Source organism: Theropithecus gelada, chromosome 7a, assembly GCF_003255815.1.
Source record: "Theropithecus gelada isolate Dixy chromosome 7a, Tgel_1.0, whole genome shotgun sequence".
NCBI lineage: Eukaryota > Metazoa > Chordata > Mammalia > Primates > Cercopithecidae > Theropithecus > Theropithecus gelada.
Genome location: NC_037674.1, coordinates 40,932,125 through 40,956,480, shown reverse-complemented (window position 1 = coordinate 40,956,480; position 24,356 = coordinate 40,932,125). Strand labels below are relative to the sequence as shown.

Genomic DNA, 24,356 nt, shown 5'->3' with positions numbered 1-24,356 from the left:
TGAGGCAGGAGGATCACTTGAGCCTGGGAAATTGCGAAGGCAGTAAGCTGTGATCAGGCCACTACATTCCAGCCTGGACAACAAAATGAGACCTTGTCTCAAATATATATATATGCACACACACACATATGTATAAATAAAATATGATTACTGTGTGTGTATATATATATATTTCTAGGTGAAATATAGGGAATTAGGGATTATTATTTTTCTGGATACCCGAGTTTAAGGTGATTAAAACTTGATTTTACCAGTTATTATCAAGTGTTCTGTTAGTATCAACTAACAAAGAAATAGACTTTTAGGATGTGTTAAAAGTGCATAGAACTTTTTTAGGCACAAAAAGTGAGTACCAGTATAGGTAACCCAGAATTTACTCCTGGTTTTGTTATATCCTTTGTGCCTTTTTAATACCTAACTCTGGAAAAATTTCCTGCTTTTTGGATAATTGTTAAAGTAGACTAGCAAGCTAATTATTTATCTAAATCTTCTATAACTAGATTCTTTTTTTTCTTTTTTAATAGATTATGGATGTCATAGATAAGGAACTAATCCAACCTTTTGAGATTCTATTTGAAGGAGTTGAATATATTGCCAGAGCTGGATGGACTCCCGAGGGAAAATAGTGCGTATGTTAAATTGTTACTTCTTTATAACTAATTTAGGATCCAGAGCTTTGGAATATTTGTGCTGTTAGGTTTGCCTTGTAGTTGGAGCTGCCTTCACTTGTAAATTTGCAGTACAGTTATTACTGCACAAGGCATTTTTCTTGAATTAAGTGGATTTGTGCATTTGTAACCCTATAAGCATAGGTGCACTGCAGTTTAATTCTGTCTGTATACTCAGCTAGTTATGGTTCATAGTGTTATTTGTGATTAAATTATATGACTTGAAGGCTCACACATAAATGTATATTTTTAAAAATTGTATAATTGTAGAGCTTTATATGAGGATTATTACAAATAAATAGTTTCTGTGTCTCAGGTAGACAGCAGGAGTTTCACAAGACTGGCATTTGTTGACATTGATACTAAAGGGAGAAAACTTTTTTTTTGAGTCAGGGTCTCGCTCTGTCACCCAGGCTGGAGTGCAGTGGTGCAGTCATGGCTCACTGCAGCCTCAACCTCCCCGGCTAAAGCTATCCTCCTGAGTAGCTGGGACTACAGGGACATGCCACCATGTCCAGCTAATTTTTTTCATTTTTTGTAGAGACGATGTCTCATTATTTTGCCAGGTTGGTCTCAAAACTCGTGGGCTCTAGTGATCCTCTTGTTTCAGCCTCCCAAAGTGCCGAGATTACAGGTGTGAACCACTGCACTTGGCAGAACTTTTGTTTATATAGACAGGGTCTCTCTCTGTGTCACCCAGAGTGTAGTGCAGTGGCATGATCATAGCTTACTGTAATCTTGAAATCTTGGCCTCAAGCAGACCTCTCACCTTGACCTCCCAAAGTGCTGGGATTATAGGCTCATGCCAGCCTACAGGGATAAAACACTTTCACTGGTCAACTGTGGTTTTGGACATTTCAAGAAAACCACTTTTTATAAATTCTATTCAAGCTTAAAGTGTATTTTTAATTAACTATTTGTAAGTGATAATTTAATATACACTAAAGCAGTTCTTTCATTGTGATTATAGATATAATTGATAGGTGCCAAATGAGATATAGAGGATTCTTTTTCTGATAGCTTGCTTTATTTCTGGTTCTTCTCTTTTATTTATTTAAATAGTGCTTGGTCCATCCTACTAGATCGCTCCCAAACTCGCCTACAAATAGTGTTGATTTCACCTGAATTATTTATCCCAGTAGAAGATGATGTTATGGAAAGGCAGAGACTCATTGAGTCAGTGCCTGACTCTGTGACGCCACTAATTATCTATGAAGAAACAACAGACATCTGGATAAATGTATGCATTTTTTCCTGTACTTGTTTAAATATTTTCTCAGAATGCTAAAGCAAATGAAGTTATATAGCAAACTATCAAAATGCTTTATTTTTTATTTTAAAGGGACCATGTTATTTCTTTAGTATGAACAATTCCAATTCGAGTGATGGTTCCAGAATGGAATGGTTTGTATTTAATAGATAGAAAGTAGGTGCCATTGAAATGACATCTCCTTGGCCTCAGATTTGTTCCTGGAGATAACAGATATTAAATACACAGCCTCATCAGTGTTTCTGAGAGGACTTCATGAGTCTGGTCTAGAAAAGACTTTCTCTTTTATGTTGGCAAACTGTACCAAAATGTACCAATTTTTAATTGAATTTTGAATTTTCCAATTTAGCAGAAAAGTTTAAGATACAAAATAAATAAAGCCATTTCACTTCCTAGCTGAATATAAGTTTAAGCTTCATATGATTTGCCTATAAATACCTGTTTTCCCCTGAACTATTAGAAAAATTCTCTTCGGAAAACAAAAGTAAAAAAAAATTTTACCTCATCTTTCTGTAACAAGATTTATTTTATTAAACAAACCTTGTGCCATGTTTCAAGGATTATAGAGATGTTGAGTAAGAAAAAACTTTTCATCATATTTTCCTTTTTACTCCATTTGAAAACATTTACTTCTCAGTGAATGAAGTCTTTGACTAAAGTAAAATAAATCTGAAAGCCCCAAGCAAAATTTATTACTGTAAATACAGCATTCCTGTGGCACTGATGGTTATTTATATTTCGAAGTATATTTATCAGGTAATTTTTCTTATAGCCTAATTGAATTATGTAGTATTTTCATAATCTGTGTAGTAAATTTAGCTATTCATTTTACAGATCCATGACATCTTTCATGTTTTTCCCCAAAGTCACGAAGAGGAAATTGAGTTTATTTTTGCCTCTGAATGCAAAACAGGTTTCCGTCATTTATACAAAATTACATCTATTTTAAAGGAAAGCAAATATAAACGATCCAGTGGTGGGCTGCCTGCTCCAAGTAAGAAATCCATTTTATTTTAAAAAAAGAAAAAATGTTGGAAGCAGAAGGTGGGAGGGACAGGGGAATGTGTCTTTTGCATGCTTTGTAAGCATCAAATACTTGCTTCATTAAACTTAATATGTAAGTTAAACAAAAATATAAATACATGTATGTGTAAAAAACACAGGACAAAGTTCTTAATGGATTGACACGTATTATAAAGTATTAATAGTGAATAATCTGTAAGTAGCAGGATTACTGATTTTTACTTTCTACTTTTGCTTTGACTGCAATTTTTAATTTGTTTAAAGTGAGCCCATTTAGAAAAAACTATTTTTGGCTGGGTGCAGTGGCTCACACCTGTAATCCCAGCACTTTGGGAGGCCGAGGCAGGCGGATCACCTGAGGTCAGGAGTTTGAGACCAGCCTGGCCAACATGGCGAAACACCATCTCTACTAAAAAATGCAAAAATGAACCGGGCGTGGTAGTGTGCACCTGTAGTCCCAGCTTACTCGAGAAGCTGAAGCAGAAGAATCGCTCGAACCCAGGAGGTGGAGGTTGCAGTGAGCCAAGATCACGCCACGGCACTCCAGTCTGGCGACACAGCAAGACTCCGTCTCAAAAGAAAAAAAAAAAGACAACACTATTTTTTAAATGTTATGTAATTATTAGATATTTTTACACACTAGGTGTTTCTTATACTGTGCACATCTACACTGGAGTTAATTTATAGTTATAGGTCTTTGGATTGATATAATTATGTTGCCCAAAGTAAAATTAAATATTATATCAGCTGAAGTTAATTTTTCTTTAAAAAGTGGTTTTCCTGTCGAGCACGGTGGTTCACGCCTGTAATCCCAGCACTTTGGGAGACTGAGGCGGGCGGATCACTAGGTCAGGAGATCCAGACCATCCTGGCTAACATGGTGAAACCCCATCTCTACTAAAAATACAAAACATTAGCCAGGCGCGGTGTCGGGCGCCTGTAGTCCCAGATACTTGGGAAGCTTAGGCAGGAGAATGGCATGAACCCGGGAGGCGGAGCTTGTAGTGAGCCGAGATCGCACCACTGCATTCTAGCCTGGGCGACAGAGCTAGACACCGTCTCAAAAAAAAAAAAAAAAAAAAGGTGGTTTTCCTTAAGTGGTGGTTTTTCATCTGGAAAATATGATTCAGAATGGATGCATAAGCGTAGAAAAAGTGAATGGGTACATAGAACACTTTTCCTGGGTTTTCCTAAAACCAAGTTACAGTTCTCAACTGTAATAATATAGTTTGTTTTAGAATAGGAGGCACTTTATGGTAAGTTATGTTGTATGCTTAACTCCATTTGTAACTTAACAGATTCAGCATGGCCCTTTTTAAAAATTGTGGAAGAGGGCCGAGCGTGGTGGCTCATGCCTGTAATCTCAGCACTTTGGGAGGCCAAGGCGGGTGGATCACAAGGTCAGGAGATCGAGACCATCCTAGCTAACACGGTGAAACCCTGTGTCTACTAAAAATACAAAAAAAAAAAAAAGGTGGGCATGGTGGCAGGTGCCTGTAGTCCCGGCTACTCAGGAGGCTGAGGCAGGAGAATGGCGTGAACCCAGGAGGCAGAGCTTGCAGTGAGCTGAGATCGCGCCACTGCACTCCAGCCTTGGTGACAAGCAGGAGACTCCCTCTCAAAAAAAAAAAAAAATTTTTTGTGGAAAAATGTACATAACAAGATTTAGCATTGTGACCATTTTTCCATTTTTAAGGGTATAGTTTAGTGACATTGAGTATATTTATATATTTTTTTAATTAATTAATTTATTTTTTTGAGACAGAGTCCCACTCTGTCACCCAGGCTGGAGTGCAGTGGTGCTATCTCAGCTCACTGCAACCTCAGCCTCCCAGGTTCAAGCAATTCTTCTACCTCAGCCTCCTGAGTAGCTGGAATTACAGGCGTGCGCCACCATACCTGGCTAATTTTTGTATTTTTAGTAGAGACAGGGTTTCACTATGTTGGCCGAGCTGGTCTCAAACTCCTGACCTCATGTGATTCACCAGCCTTGGCCTTCCAAAATGCTGGGATTACAAGCGTGAGCCACCGCACCCAGCTGATTATGTTCATATTGTGCAACCATCACCACCATCAGTCTCCAGAATTTTTTTCATCTTCCAAAACTGAAACTACCCATTAAACAGTCACTTTCTATTACCCCCTTACCCCCAGCCTCTGGCAGCCACTTTCTGTCTCTGTGAATGTAACTACTCTAGATGTCTTATTTAAGTGGAGTCATACAGTTTTTGTCCTTTTTTTGACTGGCTTATTTACTTACCATAATACCCTCAAGTTTCATCCATTTTGTAGTGCATGTCAGGATTTCCTTCCTTTTTAGGGCTGAGTAAGATTTCGTTGTACGTATATACCACGTTTTGTTTATCTGTTCATCGGCACTGGGGGATTGGTTCCACCTTTTGGCTATTGTGAATAATGCTGCTGTGGACATGGGTGTACAAGTATCTGTTCCTGTCTCTGCTTTCAGTTCTTTTGGGTATGTACTCAAAAGTGGAATTTCTGGATCATACGGTAATTCTATTTTCAGTTTTTTGAGGGGCTACCATACTGTTTTCCATAGGAGCTACATCATTGAAACACCAATGGTCGTGGCTACCGCTGCCCCATTTTACATTCCCACTAACAGTGCACAGGGTTTTAATTTGTCTACATTCTGGATGATACTTGTTATATTCTGCTTTTTAAATAATAGCCATCTTAGTCTTTCTTGCTGCAAGTCATCCTCCTTTACCTTCATATCTACTTCATTTCCTTCTTCCTCCTCTTTGCTTTCTTAAGAGCTGTAATGTAAAATAGTTAGTATTTATCTATGTTAATCTTGTAATTTCTGTCTATAGTATTTAAAGTACTAAATTGATTTTTTAATTTTTTTGTGCTCCTTGAGTTTACAATTTTTTAAAAAACTTACGTGAAAGCCTAGGAAAGTCACTAGTACTGTCTCTCCTCCTAGGCCTGTCATCAGCTGTCACTCCCCACAGCAATAGATACAAGCAGTGAGGAAAAGAGAAATGATTTTCCCTTTTTAAGCTGTTCCTATAGGCCACTGAGAGAGCCTTGTCAAGACAAACGCTCATAAAAACAAATGAATGCTGGGTGTGGTGGCTCACGCCTATAATCTCAACACTTTGGGAGGCTGAGGCAGGCAGATTGTTTGAGTCCAGGAGTTTGAGACTAGCCTAGGCAACATGGCAAAACCCTGTCTCTACAAAAAAAGACAAAAAAAAAAAAAAAACTAACCAAGTGTGGTGGCATGAGCCTGTAGTCCTAGCTACTTGGGAGGTTGAGGTGGGAGGATCACCTGAGCCTGGGGAGGTCAAGGCTGCAATGAGCTGTGATCGTGCCACTGCACTGTAGCCTGGGCGACAGAGCAGAACAGGAAGAAAACAAAAACAAAACGAATGGGACATGTTGACATTTACTATGGTAAACACTTACCTGGGTAATTGTTTGGCAAATGAAGAACAATTGTATTAAACATTTTCTTTTGTGGGTTTTAAATAGTTTGTTGCACTTTTAGAAGAAATGCCTTATTGAAATAGCTGATATGGCTACCTCAGAAGTGCCAGGGGGTCAAGCCAGTCCTAACTCAGTGCCTGGGGATGGATTGCACCAGGCTGGTTTTAATGCCTTTATGGCCAGTCGTGTGATGGTCTTTGTGGGAGTGAGACAGGGACTCCAGCCCTGCAGCTCTGGACCCTGGCTCCCTGAATGCCATAATAACATATATTTGAGTGGCAAAGCTGTACGCCTCACAGTGGCCAAGAGCCAGTTCTCCTGTTCCTCCAAAGCTCACACTCAGAAGATAAAGCTGGCTCGGGGCAGCAGCCGACCCAACTTCTACCTAGCACTGGGGTGGAATAGAGGTATTTGGGTCTCTCTAGCCTGTAAATGTCATACGTTCAACTAACTACTGAGTTTGGGGTTGGGGGGAGTATCCTGGCAGAAATATCACTGCATTGCCCTGGACCTCCTTTTTTACCCCAGTGTCTAAGGTACAAGGGTACAAGTAAGAAGGCTGACCAGCACCTTTAACACTGACTTTATTTATTTTTAAATCTGAAAATATCTTGGGAAAGTTTTACAAAAAGAAAAAAAGAATCAACAGAAACAAGTTATGGAAAAAAAACAAAAAGAAAAGAAATGCTTTGTCAATCCATTAGACTTCTTTGTTTGTCTAACCAAAGGTTCAAGAATACAGGTGCTTTTGAGTTTTCTTCTGGCTTTGCCAAAAAATCTCTTTTGCTATTTTTGCATTATCTAAATAGATCATTCCATTATTATTCCAATTATTGTAAAGACTCATAACTTGGATTTTTTTTTTTAACTGTAGAGTTTTTTTTATTGAAGTGAAATTCATAAAACATTAAGTTAACCATATAAAAATAAACAATTCAGGCCCATGCCTGTAATCCCAGTATTTTGAGAGGCCAAGGCGGGAGGGCTTTAGGCCAGCAGTTCAAGACCAGCGTGGGCAATATAGTGAGACCTCATTGCTACCAAAAATAATAATTTGCTGGGTTTAGTGGTGTCTAGTCCTAGCTACTCAGGAGGCTGAGGTAGGAGGAAAGCTTGAGCCTAAGAGGCGAAGGCTGCAGTGAGCTGTAATCATGCTGCTGCACTCCAGCCTCAGGAACAGAGTGAGACACTGTCTCCAAAAAAAAAAAAAAATAAAAATAAGCAATGCAGTGGCATTTAGTACATTCACAATGCTGTGTAACCTCTGTCTAGTTCAAAAACATTTTTATTACTCCAGACATAACTTTTTGGAAAAAAGAGCTTAGAGTACTGTTCTTAATTGTTTCGTTTGCTAATAGTCTGGTATAATGTACTGAATTATAATTATATTTATCTTCAGGTGATTTCAAGTGTCCTATCAAAGAGGAGATAGCAATTACCAGTGGTGAATGGGAAGTTCTTGGCCGGCATGGATCTAATGTATGTTATTTTATTCTACTGATATGTTTGGTCAGTATTACTGTGTGAATGCAGTGCTAAAAATGAGTGTAATTTAATATGACCCCGGTATTTTTTTTTCCGAGACAGAGTCTTGCTCTGTCGCCCAGAGCTGGAGTGCAATGAATGGGGTGATCTCAGCTCACTGCAACTTCCGCCTCCCAGGTTCAAGCAGTTCTCCTGCCTCTGCCTCCCAAGTAGCTGGGATTATAGGCAGGTGCCACCACACCCGGCTAACTTTTGTATTTTTAGTAGAGACGGAGTTTCACCATGTTGGTCAGGCTGGTCTCAAACTCCTGACCTCGTGATCTGCCCGCCTCGGCCTCACTTTACAGGGCATGAGCCACTGTGCCCAGCCAACCCCAGTATTTTTAAAATACTAAGTTAGGGCCTAAAATTACTCACATTGTTGAAAAGAAATAATCTTAGTTTAAATTATAAATCTCATTTATTTTATAGCCCTTTTATAGATGTGTTCCTAAAGGTTCTTTTCTTTTCTTTTTTGTGAGACAGGGTCTTGCTCTGTCACCCTGGCTGTAGTGCAGGGCACAATCATGGCTCACTGCAGTCTCAACCTCCCAGGCTGACGATCCACCCACTTCAGCCCCTGGAGTAGCTGGGACTACGGGTGTACACCACCACAAGCTAATTTTTAAATTTTTGGTAGAGATAGGGTCTCATATATATTGACTGGACTGGTCTCAAACCTAAACATCTACTACACCTAAACATCTACTACTTGCCCCTACGTTTATCAGTTTTCTTTCATGTCATGTGTACTTGTGATACGTTAGTTTGTCTTTCTCTCTTCTCTATTTTCTTTTTCTTTTTTTTTTTTTTTTTTGAGATGGAGTCTCACTCTGTAGCCCAGGTTGGAGTGCAGTGGCATGATCTTGGCTTACTGCAACTTCCACCTCCTTGGTTCAAGCAATTCTGCTGCTTCAGCCTCCCGAGTAGCTGGGATTACAGGCATACACCACCATGCCCGGCTAATTTTTGTATTTTTAGGAGAGACAGGATTTCGCCATGTTGGCCATGCTGGTCTTGAACTCCCAGGCTCAAAGGATCCTCCCACCTTGCCACCTCCCAGGCGTGAGCCACCGTGTCCTGCTCACCATTTTCTTTTCTTTTTTGAGACAGGGTCTGACTTTGTTGCTTAGGCTGGAGTGCAGTGGCACAATCTTGGCTCACTACAACCTCTGCCTCCTGGGCTCAAGCCATCCTCCCACCTCAGCAGCTGGGTAGCTGAGACTACAGGCACACACCACCACACCCAGCTAATTTTTGTATTTTTTGTAGACAGGGTTCCGCCATGTTGCCCAGGCTGGTCTCAAACTCCTGAGCTAAAGCATTTCACCTGCCTCGGCCTCCCAAAGTGCTGAGGTTACACGTGTGAACCACCACGCCTGGCCAAGCCCACCATTTTAAAATGTATTGTTGCTCATTGATGAGAAAGGGACATATTCATAGTTTTAGAGCCTAGCAAAAGTTGTAAGTTAGCATATGGTTTGAAAAGTGACTTAAAAATCTATTACAGACTACTTGTATCTACATTATAAATTGCATTTACTGCCTGGGCACAGTGGCACACACCTGTAATCCAGCCCTTTGGGAGATGAAGGCTGGAGAATTGCTTGAGGCCAAGAGTTCAGTAACAGTTTGGGCAACATATAAGACTCTGTCTCTGCCAAAAGTAAAAAAAAAAAAAATTAGCTGGGCATGGTGATGCACACCTGTAGTCCTAGCTAGTTGGGAGGCTGAGGCAGGAGAATCGCTTGAGTGCAGGAAGTCCAGGCTGCAAATGAATTATGATCATATCACTGCACTACAGCCTGGCTGAAAGAGTGATACTCTGTCTCAAAAATAAAAAATAAATTGCATTTACTTCTTCTGAAGTAGTGATTGTCTTTCATTCATCTGTTTATCTTACCCCACAAATTTAAACTTTAATCCACCACCTGCAAAGAGTGATGGGCATTTATACAGAGCTTACTTAGATTGATAGAGAAAAGGAAGGACGTCTACCCTCTGTTTTATTCTCAGTACCAATTCAGTGAATTCTTTAAAGAAAAAAAAATTGCCTTTTTGAAGTACCTTGCATTTGTTGCAGCTGTCACTTGGATGATCATATTCATGAGATGCCTAGGGACTCCATCCTGTATGTGTGTGACACATACAGTTGAGGTATGCTGCCAAGATTTAGTGAAGGCCTAAGTGTGGTTTCCTCAAATTGACAGGAATATTTATTGAAGGATTATGTTTACTGACTACTGTAAAAATCACTTGTAGTTTCTAAAGTGATTAAGGAGACATAATGAAGATCCAGATCCCAGGTTTGTTTTTGTTAGTAAAAACTTTAGAGTATCTGCTGGGCATGGTAGCTCAAATTTGTAGTTCCAACACTTTGGGAGGCCAATGTTGGGGGATCACTTATGCCCAGGAATTTGATACCAGCTTGGACAACATAGTGAGACTCTGTCTCTGCAAAGAAAATTTTTAAATTAGACAGGCATGGTGGGGCATACCTGTAATTGCAGCACTTTGGGAGGCCAAGGCAAGAGGATGGCTTTAGCCCAGGAGTTTGAGGTCAGCCTGGGTAACATAGGCAGACTCCATCTCTACCAAAAAAAAAAAAAAAAAGTCAGGCTGGTGATGGTGGTGCATGCCTGTAGTCCCAGTAACTAAGGAGGCTGAGTGGGGAGGATTGCTTTAGCCTGGGAGGTTGAGGCTGCATTGAGCTGTGACCACAATACTGTACTACTGTACTATAGCCTGGGTGTCAGAATGATACCTGCCTCAAAACAGCAGCAACAACAAACACTTCAGGGTATCAAGATGGACCTTTAAAGTCTCATTTCCACTGAGATCCTCACGTGGCCTTCTTGTTATATATCCAAATAAATTTTTGGGTTTTATTTTTGTTTCCAAATATTTTTTTCTGTTGAAGGACCTTGGATGTTACTGTCACCTGAGAAAAAACTCTTATTGTGGAATTCTAGGTTCTGAAAACAGAAAACTACACTGATGTAAATTTCATGCTATGTGATGGTTGAAGGATAAGAGTCATTACATAATGCTGAGGGAACCCCAATAATTGTAATTGCATACATCTGATCCTTATTTGAGCCACCTAAACATCTACTACTTGCCATTACGTTTATCAGTTTTCTTTCATGTCATGTTTGCTTGTGATACATTGATACGTTAGTCTGTTTTTCTCTCTTCTCTATTTTCCCTCTTTTTTTTTGAGATGGAATCTTACTCTGTCGCCCAGGTTGGAGTATAGTGACATGATCTCGGCTTACTGCAACTTCTGCCTCCTGGGTTCAAGCATTGCTGCTTCAGCCTCCCAAGTAGCTGGGATTACAGGCATACACCACCATGCCCGCCTAATTTTTGTATTTTTAGTAGAGACAGGGTTTCGCCATGTTGGCCAGGATGGTCTTGAACCCCTGACCTCAGGTGATCCACCCACTTTGACCTCCCAGAGTGCCAGGATTTCAGGCGTGAGCCACCGCACCTGGCCTTTCCTTCCTTCTATTCTTTTTTTGTGTTTCTTTGTTTGGAGACAAGTCTTACTCTTGTCCTCCAGGCTAGAGTGCGATGGTGCCAAGTCAGCTCACGGCAATCTCCACCTCCCAGGTTCAAGCGATTCTCCTGCCTCGGCCCCCTGACTAGCTGGGATTACAGGCACCTGCCACCGCCCCCGGCTAATTTTTGTATTTTTAGTAGAGACGGGATTTCACCATGTTAGCCAGGCTGGCCTCAAACTTGTGAGCTCAAGCAATCTGCCCACCTCAGCCTCCCAAAGTACTGGGATTACAGGCGTGAGCCACCGTGCCTGGCCCTTTCCCTCTGTTCTTGATTTGTTTTTTGACTTAAGTTATCTTTTTCCTTCTCTGCTTTTACAAGTCTGTTCCCACCCAAAGTTGTTTTTTTTTTTTTTTTTTTGAGACGGAATTTCACTCTGTTGCACAGGCTGGAGTGCAATAGTGCGATCTCAGCTCATTTTAACCTCCGTCTCCTAGGTTCAAGTGATTCTCCTGCTTCAGTCTCTTGAGTTGCTGGTATTACAGGCGCCCACCACTATGCCCAGCTAATTTTTGTATTTTTAGTAGAGACGGGGTTTTACCATGTTGGCCAAGCTGGTCTCGAACTCCTGACCTCAGGGGATCCTCTTGCCTTGGACTCCCAAAGTGCTGGGATTACAGGTGTGAGCCACCGCACCTGGCCACCCACCCAAAGATTTCTAATGGCAGTAATTGGGTAAAGCTTTAAGACTTTTAAGCCTATGAGCTTTTTCTTTTTTGGGATGGAGTCTCGCTCTGTCACCCAGGCTGGAGTGCAGTGGTGCGATCTCAGCCCACTGCAACCTCCACCTCCTGGGTTCAAGGAATTCTTATGCCTCAGCCTCCCGAGTAGCTGGGATTATGGGCACCTGCCACCACACTTGGCTAATTTTTGTAATTTTTTTTTTTTTTTTTTTTTTTTGAGACTGAGTTTTGCTCTTGTTGCCCAGGCTGGAGTGCAATGGTGCGATCTTGGCTCACTGCAACCTCTGCCTCCTGGGTTCAAGCGATTCTCCTGTCTCAGCCTCCTGAGTAGCTGGGATTACAGGTGCATGCCACCATGCCCAGCTAATTTTTGTATTTTTAGTAGAGACAGGGTTTCACTATGTTAGCTAGGCTGGTCTCGAACTCTTGACCTCAAGTGACCTGCTGCCTCCACCTCGCAAAGTTTTGGGATTACAGGCATGGGCCACTGCGCCCAGCCACCTGTGAGCTTTTTATTGTTGTGGGTGGTTCTCAAAGTGCTGGACCAGTGCAAAGCATCAGCATCACCTGGGAACTTATTAGAAATGCACATTTTTGGCTAGGCACAGTGGCTTACGCCTATAATCCCAGCACTTTGGGAGGCCAAGGCGGGTGGATCATCTGAGGTTAGGAGTTCGAGACCAGCCTGGCCAACATGGTGAAACCCCGTCTCTACTGAAAATATAAAATTAGCCGTGTGTGGTGGCACATATGCCTGTAATCCCAGCTACTTGGGAGGCTGAGGCAGGAGAATCGCTTGAACCCAGGAGGCAGAGGTTGTAGTGAGCCAGGATGACGCCACTGCACTCCAGCCTGGGCAACAAGAGCGAAACTTGGTCTCAAAAAAAAAAAAGAAAGAAAAAAAGAAATACACATTCTTGGGCCCACCTCTGATATCCTGAATCAAACTTTGTTGGTGGGGCTTAGTAATCTGTTTAACAAGCCCCCCACCCGATTATGATACTTCTGTTGGATGTTAAGTAGTTACAGGAAACAGGAAAACCACTGTCGATGGTGGTGAGGAATTGACTGGTTATTTTTTTAGTTTTGAAAGGCCTGACTCCCATCTGCTAGGTCAAAACAGAAAGAGTCCTGATCTTTTGCAAAGATTAACACATACTTGTAAAGTTTCATGAATATTTGTTTCCTATCATTTGTATGCTTTCTGTGTATGTCATATGGGCCTACTTAATCTCCACTGTGTTGATTTCTATTTATGCATGCTAAAAATATGTTTAGTGATGAAGAGACAGCTTCCTGGAGGGGGAAAGACATTTAAAAATAACTTACTTTTAGAAATATATCTGTGTTTTCATTGCTGTGTAAAAAATTTGCATTTTTTTTTTTTTTTTGAGATAGGGTCTTGCTCTGTTGCCCAGGCTGGAGTGCATTGGCATGATCATGGCTCGCTGCAGCTTCAAATTCTGGGCTCAAGTGGTCCTTCCACTTCAGCCTTCAAAGTAACTGGGACTAAAGGGATGCATCACCATGCTCAGCTAATTTTTTCATTTTTTGTAGAATTGGGGTCTCCCTATTTTGCCCAGACTGGTCTCAAACTCCTAAGCTCAAAAGATCCTCTCACTTCAGCCTCCCAAAGTGCTGGGATTACAGGTGCAAGCCACCACATCTGGCCAAAAATTTTCTTAAACATTGTTTGAGTTGGCTGGTAGAAGATTTACAGGAACAATAAAAGAAAGCCATTTATTGAAATCATACTGTAATTTGAGAAGAATATTAAGTGAATTCAGCTATTGAGTTTACTTGCGGTTTTTTGAGTTCTGAATGAAGACTTAAAAGATCTTATCCATGTTTATTTGTAAACTACACCAGTATTGAAACTGTGATTTAGTTCCATTATTCCACAACCCAGTAGAAAAAACACTTTTGCAAATTTGTGCAAAAGACCAAAAAAGTACAGCCTAGAATAATATAACAGTAACTAATAAATGTACAAGATAGTAAAATTAGACTTTCAAGTATGTATGAATGATTGACCTATATTGCAGCTATAGCTACTTGGTAGGCTGAGGCAGGAGAATCGCTTGAACCCAGGAGGCAGAGGTTGCAGTGAGCCGAGATCGCGCCACTGCACTCCAGCCTGGGCAACAAGAGCGAAACTTGGTCTCAAAAAAAAAAAAGAAAGAAAGAAAGAAAGGCACATTCTTGGGCCCACCTCTGACATCCTGAATCAAACTTTGTTGGTGGGGCTTAGTAATCTGTTTAACAAGATTAGTTATAATCTTGTTATAGCTATAGCTGCAATATAGCAGAGTATTTTTTCCCCTATAAAGAGTTGTTATTTTAAGGAAATAATTCTTGTATTTTATGAAAAACACACATTCTGACCAGATGGGAAACTATACAGTGTGTAACTCAGGTGTCCTTTTTCCTTCAGGGCAGGACCTATTCTTAGCTATAAGTCATGAACAGCCAGGCATGGTGGCTCATGTCTGTAATCCCAACACTTTAGGAGGCTGAGGCAGGAGGATTGCTTGAGGCCATGGGTTTAAGACCAGCTTGGGCAACATAGTGAGGCCCCATCTCTTTAAAAACATTTAGAAACTTAGCTGGGCATGGTAGTGTATGCTTGTAGCTACTCAGGAGGCTGGGATGAGAGTATAGCTTCAGCCTCGGATTTTGAAGCTGTAGTGAGCCGTGATCGCATCATTGCATTCCAGCCTGGGTAGCAGAGGTGAGACTTCAACTCTTTAAAAAATAAATAAATAAATAAGCAAAATTAACTCAGGTTTATTAATAGTGGCAGCAAAAAAAAAAAAAAAAAAGAAAAGGAAAAAAAAGGCATAAGTCAGGAAGTGACTCAAGTGATTCTAAATAAAATTGGGGGTTAGCTTTGCCAAGGTCATGTTAGCCCTGATTTTGTTATTGTTGTTATCTTGTCAGATCCAAGTTGATGAAGTCAGAAGGCTGGTATATTTTGAAGGCACCAAAGACTCCCCTTTAGAGCATCATCTGTACGTAGTCAGTTACGTAAATCCTGGAGAGGTGACAAGGCTGACTGACCGTGGCTATTCACATTCTTGCTGCATCAGTCAGGTATTAAGTTTGTTTAAAAAGGGTTTTGTGTCATGTTAAAACTCTCTGCTTATATAATACTCCTTTTGAATGATGTGAAATTGGCCTGCAAAAGCCTAATTCTCTAAGGAAAAGCTTTAAAAAGCTTAACTTCAACATTGTTTATGTATATAAATAGTCTCTTATAATACTCCTGCTATATCATTAGTGCAGATATAACAGCAGATAACCTTTTCTGCCTCCCTAAGGAAAAATGTAATTGTTTCTTCTTTCCCTAGCATTGTGACTTCTTTATAAGTAAGTATAGTAACCAGAAGAATCCACACTGTGTGTCCCTTTACAAGCTATCAAGTTCTGAAGATGATCTAACTTGCAAAACAAAGGAATTTTGGGCCACCATTTTGGATTCAGCAGGTATTCTTTTTTGCCCCGATCCTGACGTTAAGTAGGATTAATATGTTAGTACACTAAACTTGTGTCATATTTTCACATTTCCTGAACAAGTCTTCCCATCTCTCACCACTTCCTGTCCCTGAGCTGCCGAGCTCCTGATAGATCCCGCTTCTCCTGTTCTGTTAACTACTGAATAAGATGGGTTACTTCTCACTCCAAGCAGGAGCAAGTCTGGAAGGCCTTTTTGAAAATAAGATTAAGGCCAGGTGCAGTGACTCACACCTGTAATCCCTACATTTTGGGAGACCGAGGAGGGTGGATCACTTGAGGTCAGGAGTTCGGGACCAGCCTGGCCAACACGGTAAAACCCCGTCTCCACTAAAAATACAAAAATTAGCTGGGCGTGGTGCTGTGTGCCTGTTGTCCCAGCTACTCGGGAGGCTGAGGCATGAGAATCACTTGAAGCCAGGAGGCGGAGGTTGCAGTGAGCTAAGATAACACCACTGAATTGCAGCCTGGGTGACAAAGCAAGACGTTGTCTCAAAAAAAAAAAAAGAAAATAAGATTAAAATAGTCAAGGTACCAGCTAGGAAACAGTTTATTCACAAATTTTGGTGATTTCTCAGGTAAACAAATGAACTTGAAGATAATAGTATTCTGAACTGGTAAGACTCTTTGAGCAAGGAAGCTGCAGCTTTGGAGAATAACCAGCTGATAGCTTTCTTAAACTTTTGAAGCACTTGTAATGGCCATCTTAATAAAAGAACACTTGCTGTCTCTGGAATGAGAGAAACACTGAATTATCTGTTTAAAATGTTTGATTTCTTAAACATAAAGAATGGACTGGGCTGGGCATGGTGGCTCACACCGATAATCCTAGCATTTTGGGAGGCCGAGGTGGGCAGATAACAAGGTCAGGAGATCGAGACTATCCTGGCTAACACGGTGAAACCCTGTCTTTATTAAAAAATACAAAGAATTGGCTGGGCATGGTGGCTCAAGCCTGTAATCCCAGCACTTTGGGAGGCCGAGACAGGCGGATCACAAGGTCAGGAGATCGAGACCATCCTGGCTAACACGGTGAAACCCCGTCTCTACTAAAAAAATTACAAAAAGCTAGCCGGGTGAGGTGGCAGGCACCTGTAGTCCCAGCTACTCGGGAGGCTGAGCCAGGAGAATGGCATAAACCCGGGAGGCGGAGCTTACAGTGAGCTGAAATCCGGCCACTGCACTCCAACCTGGGTGACAGAGCGAGACTCCATCTCAAAAAAAAAAAAAAAAAAAAATAGAATTAGCCGGGCATGGTGGTACACGCCTGTAGTCCCAGCTACTCAGGAGGCTGAGGCAAGAGAATTGCTGAACCCAGGATGCAGAGGTTGCGGTAAGCTGAAATTGCGCCACTGCTCTCCAGCCTGGACAATGGAGCAAGACTCCGTCTCAAAAAAAAAAAAAAAAAGAATGGACTGGTTTTATGTATCCTCTAATTCACTTTAATCCCCAATCTTTTTTTCTAGTATTTTTATTAATTCACTATTTCTGCTAAGGGATTAAGAAATTAGGCCAAGCATGGTGGCTCATGCCTATAATCCCAGCACTTTGGGAGGCTGAGGTGGGTGGGTCATTTGATATCAGGAGTTCAAGAGCAACCTGGGCAACATGGTGAAACCCCACTTCTACTAAAAATACAAAAACTAGCTGGGCGTGGTGGTAGGCACCTGTAGTCCCAGCTACTTGGGAGGCTGAGGCAGGAGAATCACTTGAACCTGGGAGGTGGACGTTGCAGTGAGCTGAGATCACACCCCTGCACTCCAGCCTGGGCAACAGAGTGAGACTCTGTCTCAAAAAAAAAAAAAAAAAAAAAGAGAAATTAGTACAGAACGAAAAAATATAAGTGTGTTTTAATATCCACAAGCAGAATCCGAATTTGTAATATGGTGATGATCTCTGCCTAGACTGTAAATTATCCGCTGTACACAGACACTTAGGAGATGTCTGTATAACCAAACTGATAATGACTTTTTCTGAGTTCTGGTTAGGCTTATTTTCTAATGATCAGAAGCAAATGTTTTTGGTCACCTACCATGAAAAATTAAATTGACTAATAATTTCCCTCACCCCCTACCCAGCTTTATTTGTTTCTAACCAGATAGATGGTTTAACCAATAAGTTACATTGAGCATAAAGTATTTGTATAGTTCTGTACATAGACGTTTCCTAGGCTCCAAGGATTATTGATAACACTCTGTGTCTGCTTCTGAAATAGTTTGATATGTTTGTTTTGTTGTTGTTTTTTATTTGGTGGGTTTTTGTTGTTGTCAAGACAGTGTCTTGTTCTGTCGCCCAGGCTGGACTGCAGTGGCGCAGTCACAGCTCAATGTAGCCTCAACCTCCTGAGTAGCTGGGACTGCAGGAGCACACCTCCATGCCTGGGTAATTTTTAAATTTTTTTGTAGAGACAGGTTTCGCCATGTCATCCAGGCTGGTCACAAACTCTTGGGCTCAAGCAATCCACCCACCTCAGCCTCCCAAAGTGCTAGGATTGTAGGTGTAAGCCACTGTGCCTGGCCTAGTTTTGTTTTTAAAGATGAATATACTCTTGCTTAAATTCTAGCTTATCATCTGAAAGAGGGGTGGTCAGTTTGTGTTGGAGGGGCTGTCTTTTAATATCTTCTTTCTTGTTCCCAGATTGTAGCACTCCCATAAGAACTCTTTTGTAGACTGTGGTATGTTACCTATTCACAGGTCCTCTTCCTGACTATACTCCTCCAGAAATTTTCTCTTTTGAAAGTACTACTGGATTTACATTGTATGGGATGCTATACAAGCCTCATGATCTACAGCCTGGAAAGAAATATCCAACTGTGCTGTTCATATATGGTGGTCCTCAGGTGGGCATATTTATATACATATATACATACAGCCATATGCATATGTATTTTAGATCTTTTGTTTTTTAAATGTCTAGTCAGTTTAAGATTTTGAGTATTGTTGGGCATTTGCTCTTAATGACTGACTGTAGCTTATATTCTAATTATTCAGTTTAGGTGGTCAGGAAACTGCTTTTTGTTAGAGGTTTAATGTATAAATCACTAATTCTTTTTTTTTTTTTTTTTTTATTTGAGATGGAGTTTTGCTCTTGTTGCTCAGGCTGAAGTACAGTGGTGCAATGTTGACTCACTGCAACCTCCACCTCCCAGGTTCAAGTGATTCTTCTGCCTCAGCCTCCCAAGTAGCTGGGATTACAGTCATGCACCACCATGCCCAGCTAATTTTTTTTGTATTTTTAGTAGAGATGGGATTTCACCATGTTGGTCAGGCTGGTCTCGAACTCCTGACCTCAAGTGATCCACCCACCTCAGGCCTCCCAAAGCGCTGGGATTATAGGCGTGAGCCACCGCACCCTGCCACTAAGTCATTTCCTTAATTTGCAGTATGGACTATAACTCTGTGTAGAGCAGTGGGGTATTCATGTCAGTAGGTAAATATGTTGCTTTCTACGTAGATAAACTTGTTTGGGAAATAAAATGAAATAATTAAATGTCTTGGTAAATAAAAAGGGTCTTAACAGATATTTTCAGAAAGCCTTGGTAGCCTAATGAATTCTCCCTCTTCATTCTAAAGCTGTATCTCTCAAGCAAATTAAAATATTTTTATCAGCTAGTTAAGGTAACTGTTACATTACTATTTAGCACAGTAAGAAGTTTATACCTTGATTTTCCTTATTCTGGATTAAGTATTAGCCAATGACTGTTCAGTAAATGCTTTGACTATTGGAGTAAAATGTTTTGACCAGGCACGGTGGCTCACACCTGTATTCCCAGAACTTTGGGAGGCTGAGGTGGGAAGATCACAAGGTCAGGAGATCAAGACCATCCTGGCCAACGATGGTGAAACCCTGTCGCTACTAAAAATATAAAAATTAGCTGGGCGTGGTAGCGCGTGCCTGTAATCCCAGCTACTTGGGAAGCTGAGGCAGAAGAATCACTTGAACTAGGGAGTCAGAGGTTGCGGTGAGCCGAGATAGTGCCACTGCACTCCAGCCTGGTGACAGAGTGAGACTCCATCAAAAAATATATATTTTGGATGGGTATATTGGTTAATTGCTAAAGTTTAAAATTGTTTATTCTTGATTATATATCCTACACTGAGCCTTGGAAGAAATTAAAATATAATTACAGTGTTTTCATAATACAATCCTTAAACTCAGTAATACCCTTTATAATTAATAATTATACCCAGTTATTTAGTATCTGGAAATGTATCTGCATACCAAATTGTATGAGGTACCTATAATAGGCAAATTCATAGGGATAGAAAGTAGAATAGAAGTTGTCAGGGACTAGATGGAAGGAGGATGGGGAGTGTTTGAGTGTTTTGTTTCTTTGTTTGTTTCTTTGTTTGTTTGTTTTTGAGACAGAGTCTCACTCTGTCTTCCAGAGGCAGGATCTCAGCTCACTGCCTCCTCCGCCTCCTGGGTTCAAGCAATTCTCCTGCCTCAGCCTCCCTAATAGCTGGGATTACAGGCGTGCACCACCATGCCTGGCTAATTTTTTGTATTTTAAGTAGAGATGGGGTTTCACCATGTTAGCTAGGCTGGTCTCGACCCCCGACCTCAGATGATCCACCCACCTCAGCCTCCCACAGTGCTAGGATTACAGGTGTAAACCACCGTGCCTAGCCAGGAGTTATTAATGGGTACAGAATTTCTGTTTGGGTGATGAAAAAGTTCTGGAAATGGATAATGGTGATGGTTACACAACAGCATGAATGTATTTAATGTCATTGAATTGTATGCTTAAAATGCTTGAAATGGTAAATTTTATATATATTTTACCATAATTTTAAAAATGTTAGCCAATTCAATTAAAACAATTTGTTTTGTTTTGTTTTGTTTTTTGAGACGGAGTCTCACTCTGTTGCCTAGGCTAGAGTGCAGTGGCGTGATCTCGGCTCACTGCAACCTCCACCTCCCAGGTTCAAGCAATTCTTTTGCTTCAGCCTCCTGAGAGCTGGGACTGTAGGTGTGCAGCACCACACCTAGCTAATTTTTATATTTTTAGTAGAGACAGGGTTTCACTATGTTAGCCAGGATGGTCTTGAACTCCTGACCTCAGGTGATCCACCCACCTCGGCCTCCCAAAGTGCTGGGATTACAGGTGTGAGCCCCTGCACCCAGCCAAAACAAAATTAATTGTTTAGAATACTTTATGCAGTACAGTTACGCTTTTTTGCACTTACTGAACAGTCATATTTGAAAGACTATGAGTGAATTTCACCATGTGGTTTTTGAAAAGCTGTAGGTGACTTAGGGTGATTTATTGATTTCTTTCTCAAAATGTTCTTGGGAAAAATTCAAATTTGACGAGGCCAGAGAAGAATCTGGGCTGGGTACGGTGGCTCATGACTGTAATCCCAGCACTTCGGGAAGCTTAAACAGGAGGATCACTTTAGCCCAGGAGTTCGAGACCAGCATGGCAAGATAGGGAGACCCCCATCTCTACAAAAAGTAAAAAAATTAGTTGGGCATGGTGGCGAACACCTGTGGTCTCAGCTACTTGAGAGGCTGAGATAGGAGGATTGCTTGAGCCAGGAAGTTTGAAGCTGCAGTGAGCTGTAATCATGTGATTGCACTCCAGCCTAGACAAGAGAGTGAGACCATGTGTCAAAAGAGAAGAAACAGAAGAATCTGGCTGGGTGTGGTGGCTCATGCTTGTAATCTCAGCACTTTGGGAGGCCAAGGTGGGAGGATTACTTGAGCCCAGGAGTTTGAGACCAGCCTGGGCAAGACCCCCATCTTTTTAAAAAAAAAAAAAAAAAAAAAGAATCTGGCATTCAGTTTGCAGGGAGATTTTCCCATGAGATTTCACATGATATAGTGCCCCTGTCCCTTCAACCTCTTGGAAGATCATTCATCTTGTTTGATGACTTCATTTGGGTTAATTATGAAGAGACTCCCTAATATAGGACTAGGTCTTTTTAATAGCACACAATCACATTGTAAAATGTGTTTAAATCTTTTAAGAGTATGATGTTCATGTGGTCAAAACTGTTCTTTGGTGTGTATTCATGTCTAAGGGGAAATCTGTTGAAACAGCAATAGTGTCACAATTCATAACGTGAAGCAAATTACTTTGTCACCAAAGGCAGCAATTTCTATAGGTCAGAAAAGAGTGAAATACAAGAAAAGCAACAGATATTTCCCACTAAAGTTATCAAGGATAAGTTTCTTAAACTCTTCATTATTAACAGCTGTGTTTCTAAGCATTTATTTGACAAGGCTGGGTGAGGTGGCTCATGCCTGTAACCCCAGCACTTTGGGAGGCTGAGGTGGGCGGATCACTTGAGGTCAGGAGTTTGAGACCAGCCTGGCTAACATGGTGAAACCCCAACCCTACTAAAATTACAAAAATTAGCCAGGCATTGTGGTGCACACCTGTAATCCCAGCTACTCGGGGGCTGAGGCACGAGAATCGCTTGAACCTGGGAGGCTGAAGTTGCGGTGGGCCGAGATCATGCCATTGCAATCCAGCCTGGGTGACAGAGCAAGACTACATCTCAAAAAACAAAAGTATGTGTAACAGATACTTACAATATTTCCTAGAATGTGCCAGACACTGTTCTGCAAATAAAAATGCAAAGAGATCAGGCTAGATGATAACAGGACACAGGTTTTAAAGAATTGATACTGAAGGAGACTTTTGGATTGCCAGTGCCGAAAGGCAGTATATTTAAGTGTTCATATCAAGCAATTGAGACCATCTTCTATACATGGTAGCAGACAAAGAAGTGAGGTGGGTTTCTTTAAATGTTCATATTTGTGTTCTTCTCTGCCTAGTATTTCTTCTTTCAGCACTCTCCCTTTAAAGACAAATATTCAGCCAGGTGCTGTGGCACACATATTAATCCCAGCTATTCAGAGGCTGAGGTGGAAGGATTGCTTTAGCCCAGGAGTTCGAGGTGAACTATGTAGTGAACTATGATTGCACTACCACACTCCAGCCTGGGGTACAGAGTGAGACACCATCTCTTAAGTAAATAAATAAATACAAGTACCTTTACCCACCAAACACCCTCTTCCCAAAGTAGAAATGGAAAAAAAAAAACATTCTCCTATTTCTCTTTTTCATTCATTCATTTAGCAAACAGGTATTAAGTTCCTGTGATGTGCTAGGTACTGTTCTAGGCAGTGAGGATACCCAGTGAACATGTCAGACTAATGTTCCACTTCATGGACCATAAAGGGAAAATAATAAGCAAACATAAAAAGATATGATGGTGAGACCCTATGTCTACAAAAAAAATTAAAAATTAACCAGGCATGGTGGTGCACACCTGTAGTCCCAGCTACTTGAAGGCCGAGGCAGGAAGATTACTTGAGCCCAGGAATTTGAGGCAGCACTGAGCTATGATTGTGCCACTGCACTCTAGCCTGGAGACCCCATCTCTTCAAAAAAACCAAGGTATGATTTTTGTTTGTTTTTTGAGACAGAGTCTCTCTCTGCTGCCCAGGCTACAGTGCAGTGGTATGATCTTGGCTCACTGCAACCTCTCTGCCTTCTGGGTTCAAGCAATTCTCATGCCTCTGCCTCCTGATTAACTGGGATCACAGGCACTCCCCACCATGCCCAGCTAATTTTTTGTTTTTAGTAGAGACAGGGTTTTGCCATGTTGGCCAGGCTGGTCTCGAACTGCTGACCTCAGGTGATCCACCCGCCTCAGCCTCCCAAAGTGCTGGGATTACGGGTGTGAGCCACCACACCTGGCCTAAAAGTATGACTTTTTATAATGGAAGTTCTATGAAGATTTGCTGGGAAAGGGGATGGCAAGACCTCTCCTGTGGTTACAAACATTGACAAGGAATGAGCCATGCAAAAGATATGAGAGAAAAGCATTCCAGACACAGAAAACGGTAAATGTCAAGTTCCTGGGACTAGAACCAACTTGATAGTGTTGACAATAAGGTTAGAGTACAGTGCACGTGGAGGGAAATGGTATGAGATGAGATCAGAGGTAGCCAAAGATCTCAAGGGACATGTAGACTTACTCTGAAGGGTAATGGTAGCCAGTGGAAGAAGCCAAGCAGCAGTCATGTCTGATGTCTGATGGAGAGGAAAGTTTTTCTTATTTGTCCTTGTAACTGTCATTCGAATAACACAGTTCTTCAGGGTAGAAATAATCAGTTTAGTAACTTTTTATATGGGGTGGATTGATTCACTTATATGTAATTAATATCTAAGTTAGAATTTTAAAGCCTATGGTTGTTCAGTAATTGCCCTGAACTTGAGTGTGAAGTTAAGCAGGAAGCAACATAAACATGAAAAGACTTAAGTTAATATAAAAATAAATGACTTTAAAAATTGCATTTTAAAGGTAAAATAATAGTGAAATTAAGCTTTCTATTTCTTGCAATGCCCTGCCACTCTTGGGTTTTTATATGCTTCCATATGATAAACTGAAGTTGTGTTTCTTCCTCAGGTGCAGTTGGTGAATAATCGGTTTAAAGGAGTCAAGTATTTCCGCTTGAATACCCTAGCCTCTCTAGGTTATGTGGTTGTGGTGATAGACAACAGGGGATCCTGTCACCGAGGGCTTAAATTTGAAGGCGCCTTTAAATATAAAATGGTGTGTGAGCATAAAAACACTTTTCTTTTACAGACATTTACATTTTTCTGGTGCATTGTTTGGTGTGAAACCCTTGAAAGA

The 24,356-nt window shown here is 41.1% G+C and overlaps 1 protein-coding gene across 10 annotated transcripts in view; it reads left to right on the top strand.

Moving 5' to 3' along the window:
- Positions 1-24,356, top strand: part of DPP8 (dipeptidyl peptidase 8) — a 76,213-nt gene that overhangs the window by 37,560 nt on the left and 14,297 nt on the right. For 8 of the 10 annotated variants that reach the window (XR_003120204.1, XR_003120203.1, XM_025390138.1 and 5 more), the window contains 8 exons: positions 525-625; positions 1,731-1,908; positions 2,773-2,932; positions 7,817-7,896; positions 15,129-15,281; positions 15,539-15,674; positions 18,396-18,541; positions 24,129-24,275. Coding sequence is in view for 8 of the 10 variants with exons in the window: in XM_025390138.1 (XP_025245923.1) it covers positions 525-625; positions 1,731-1,908; positions 2,773-2,932; positions 7,817-7,896; positions 15,129-15,281; positions 15,539-15,674; positions 18,396-18,541; positions 24,129-24,275 (1,101 nt within the window). In the remaining 2 variants the exon portion in view is untranslated. The remainder of the gene's footprint in view (positions 1-524; positions 626-1,730; positions 1,909-2,772; positions 2,933-7,816; positions 7,897-15,128; positions 15,282-15,538; positions 15,675-18,395; positions 18,542-24,128; positions 24,276-24,356) is intronic. The other 2 variants (XM_025390142.1, XM_025390141.1) reach the window with 1 other exon arrangement.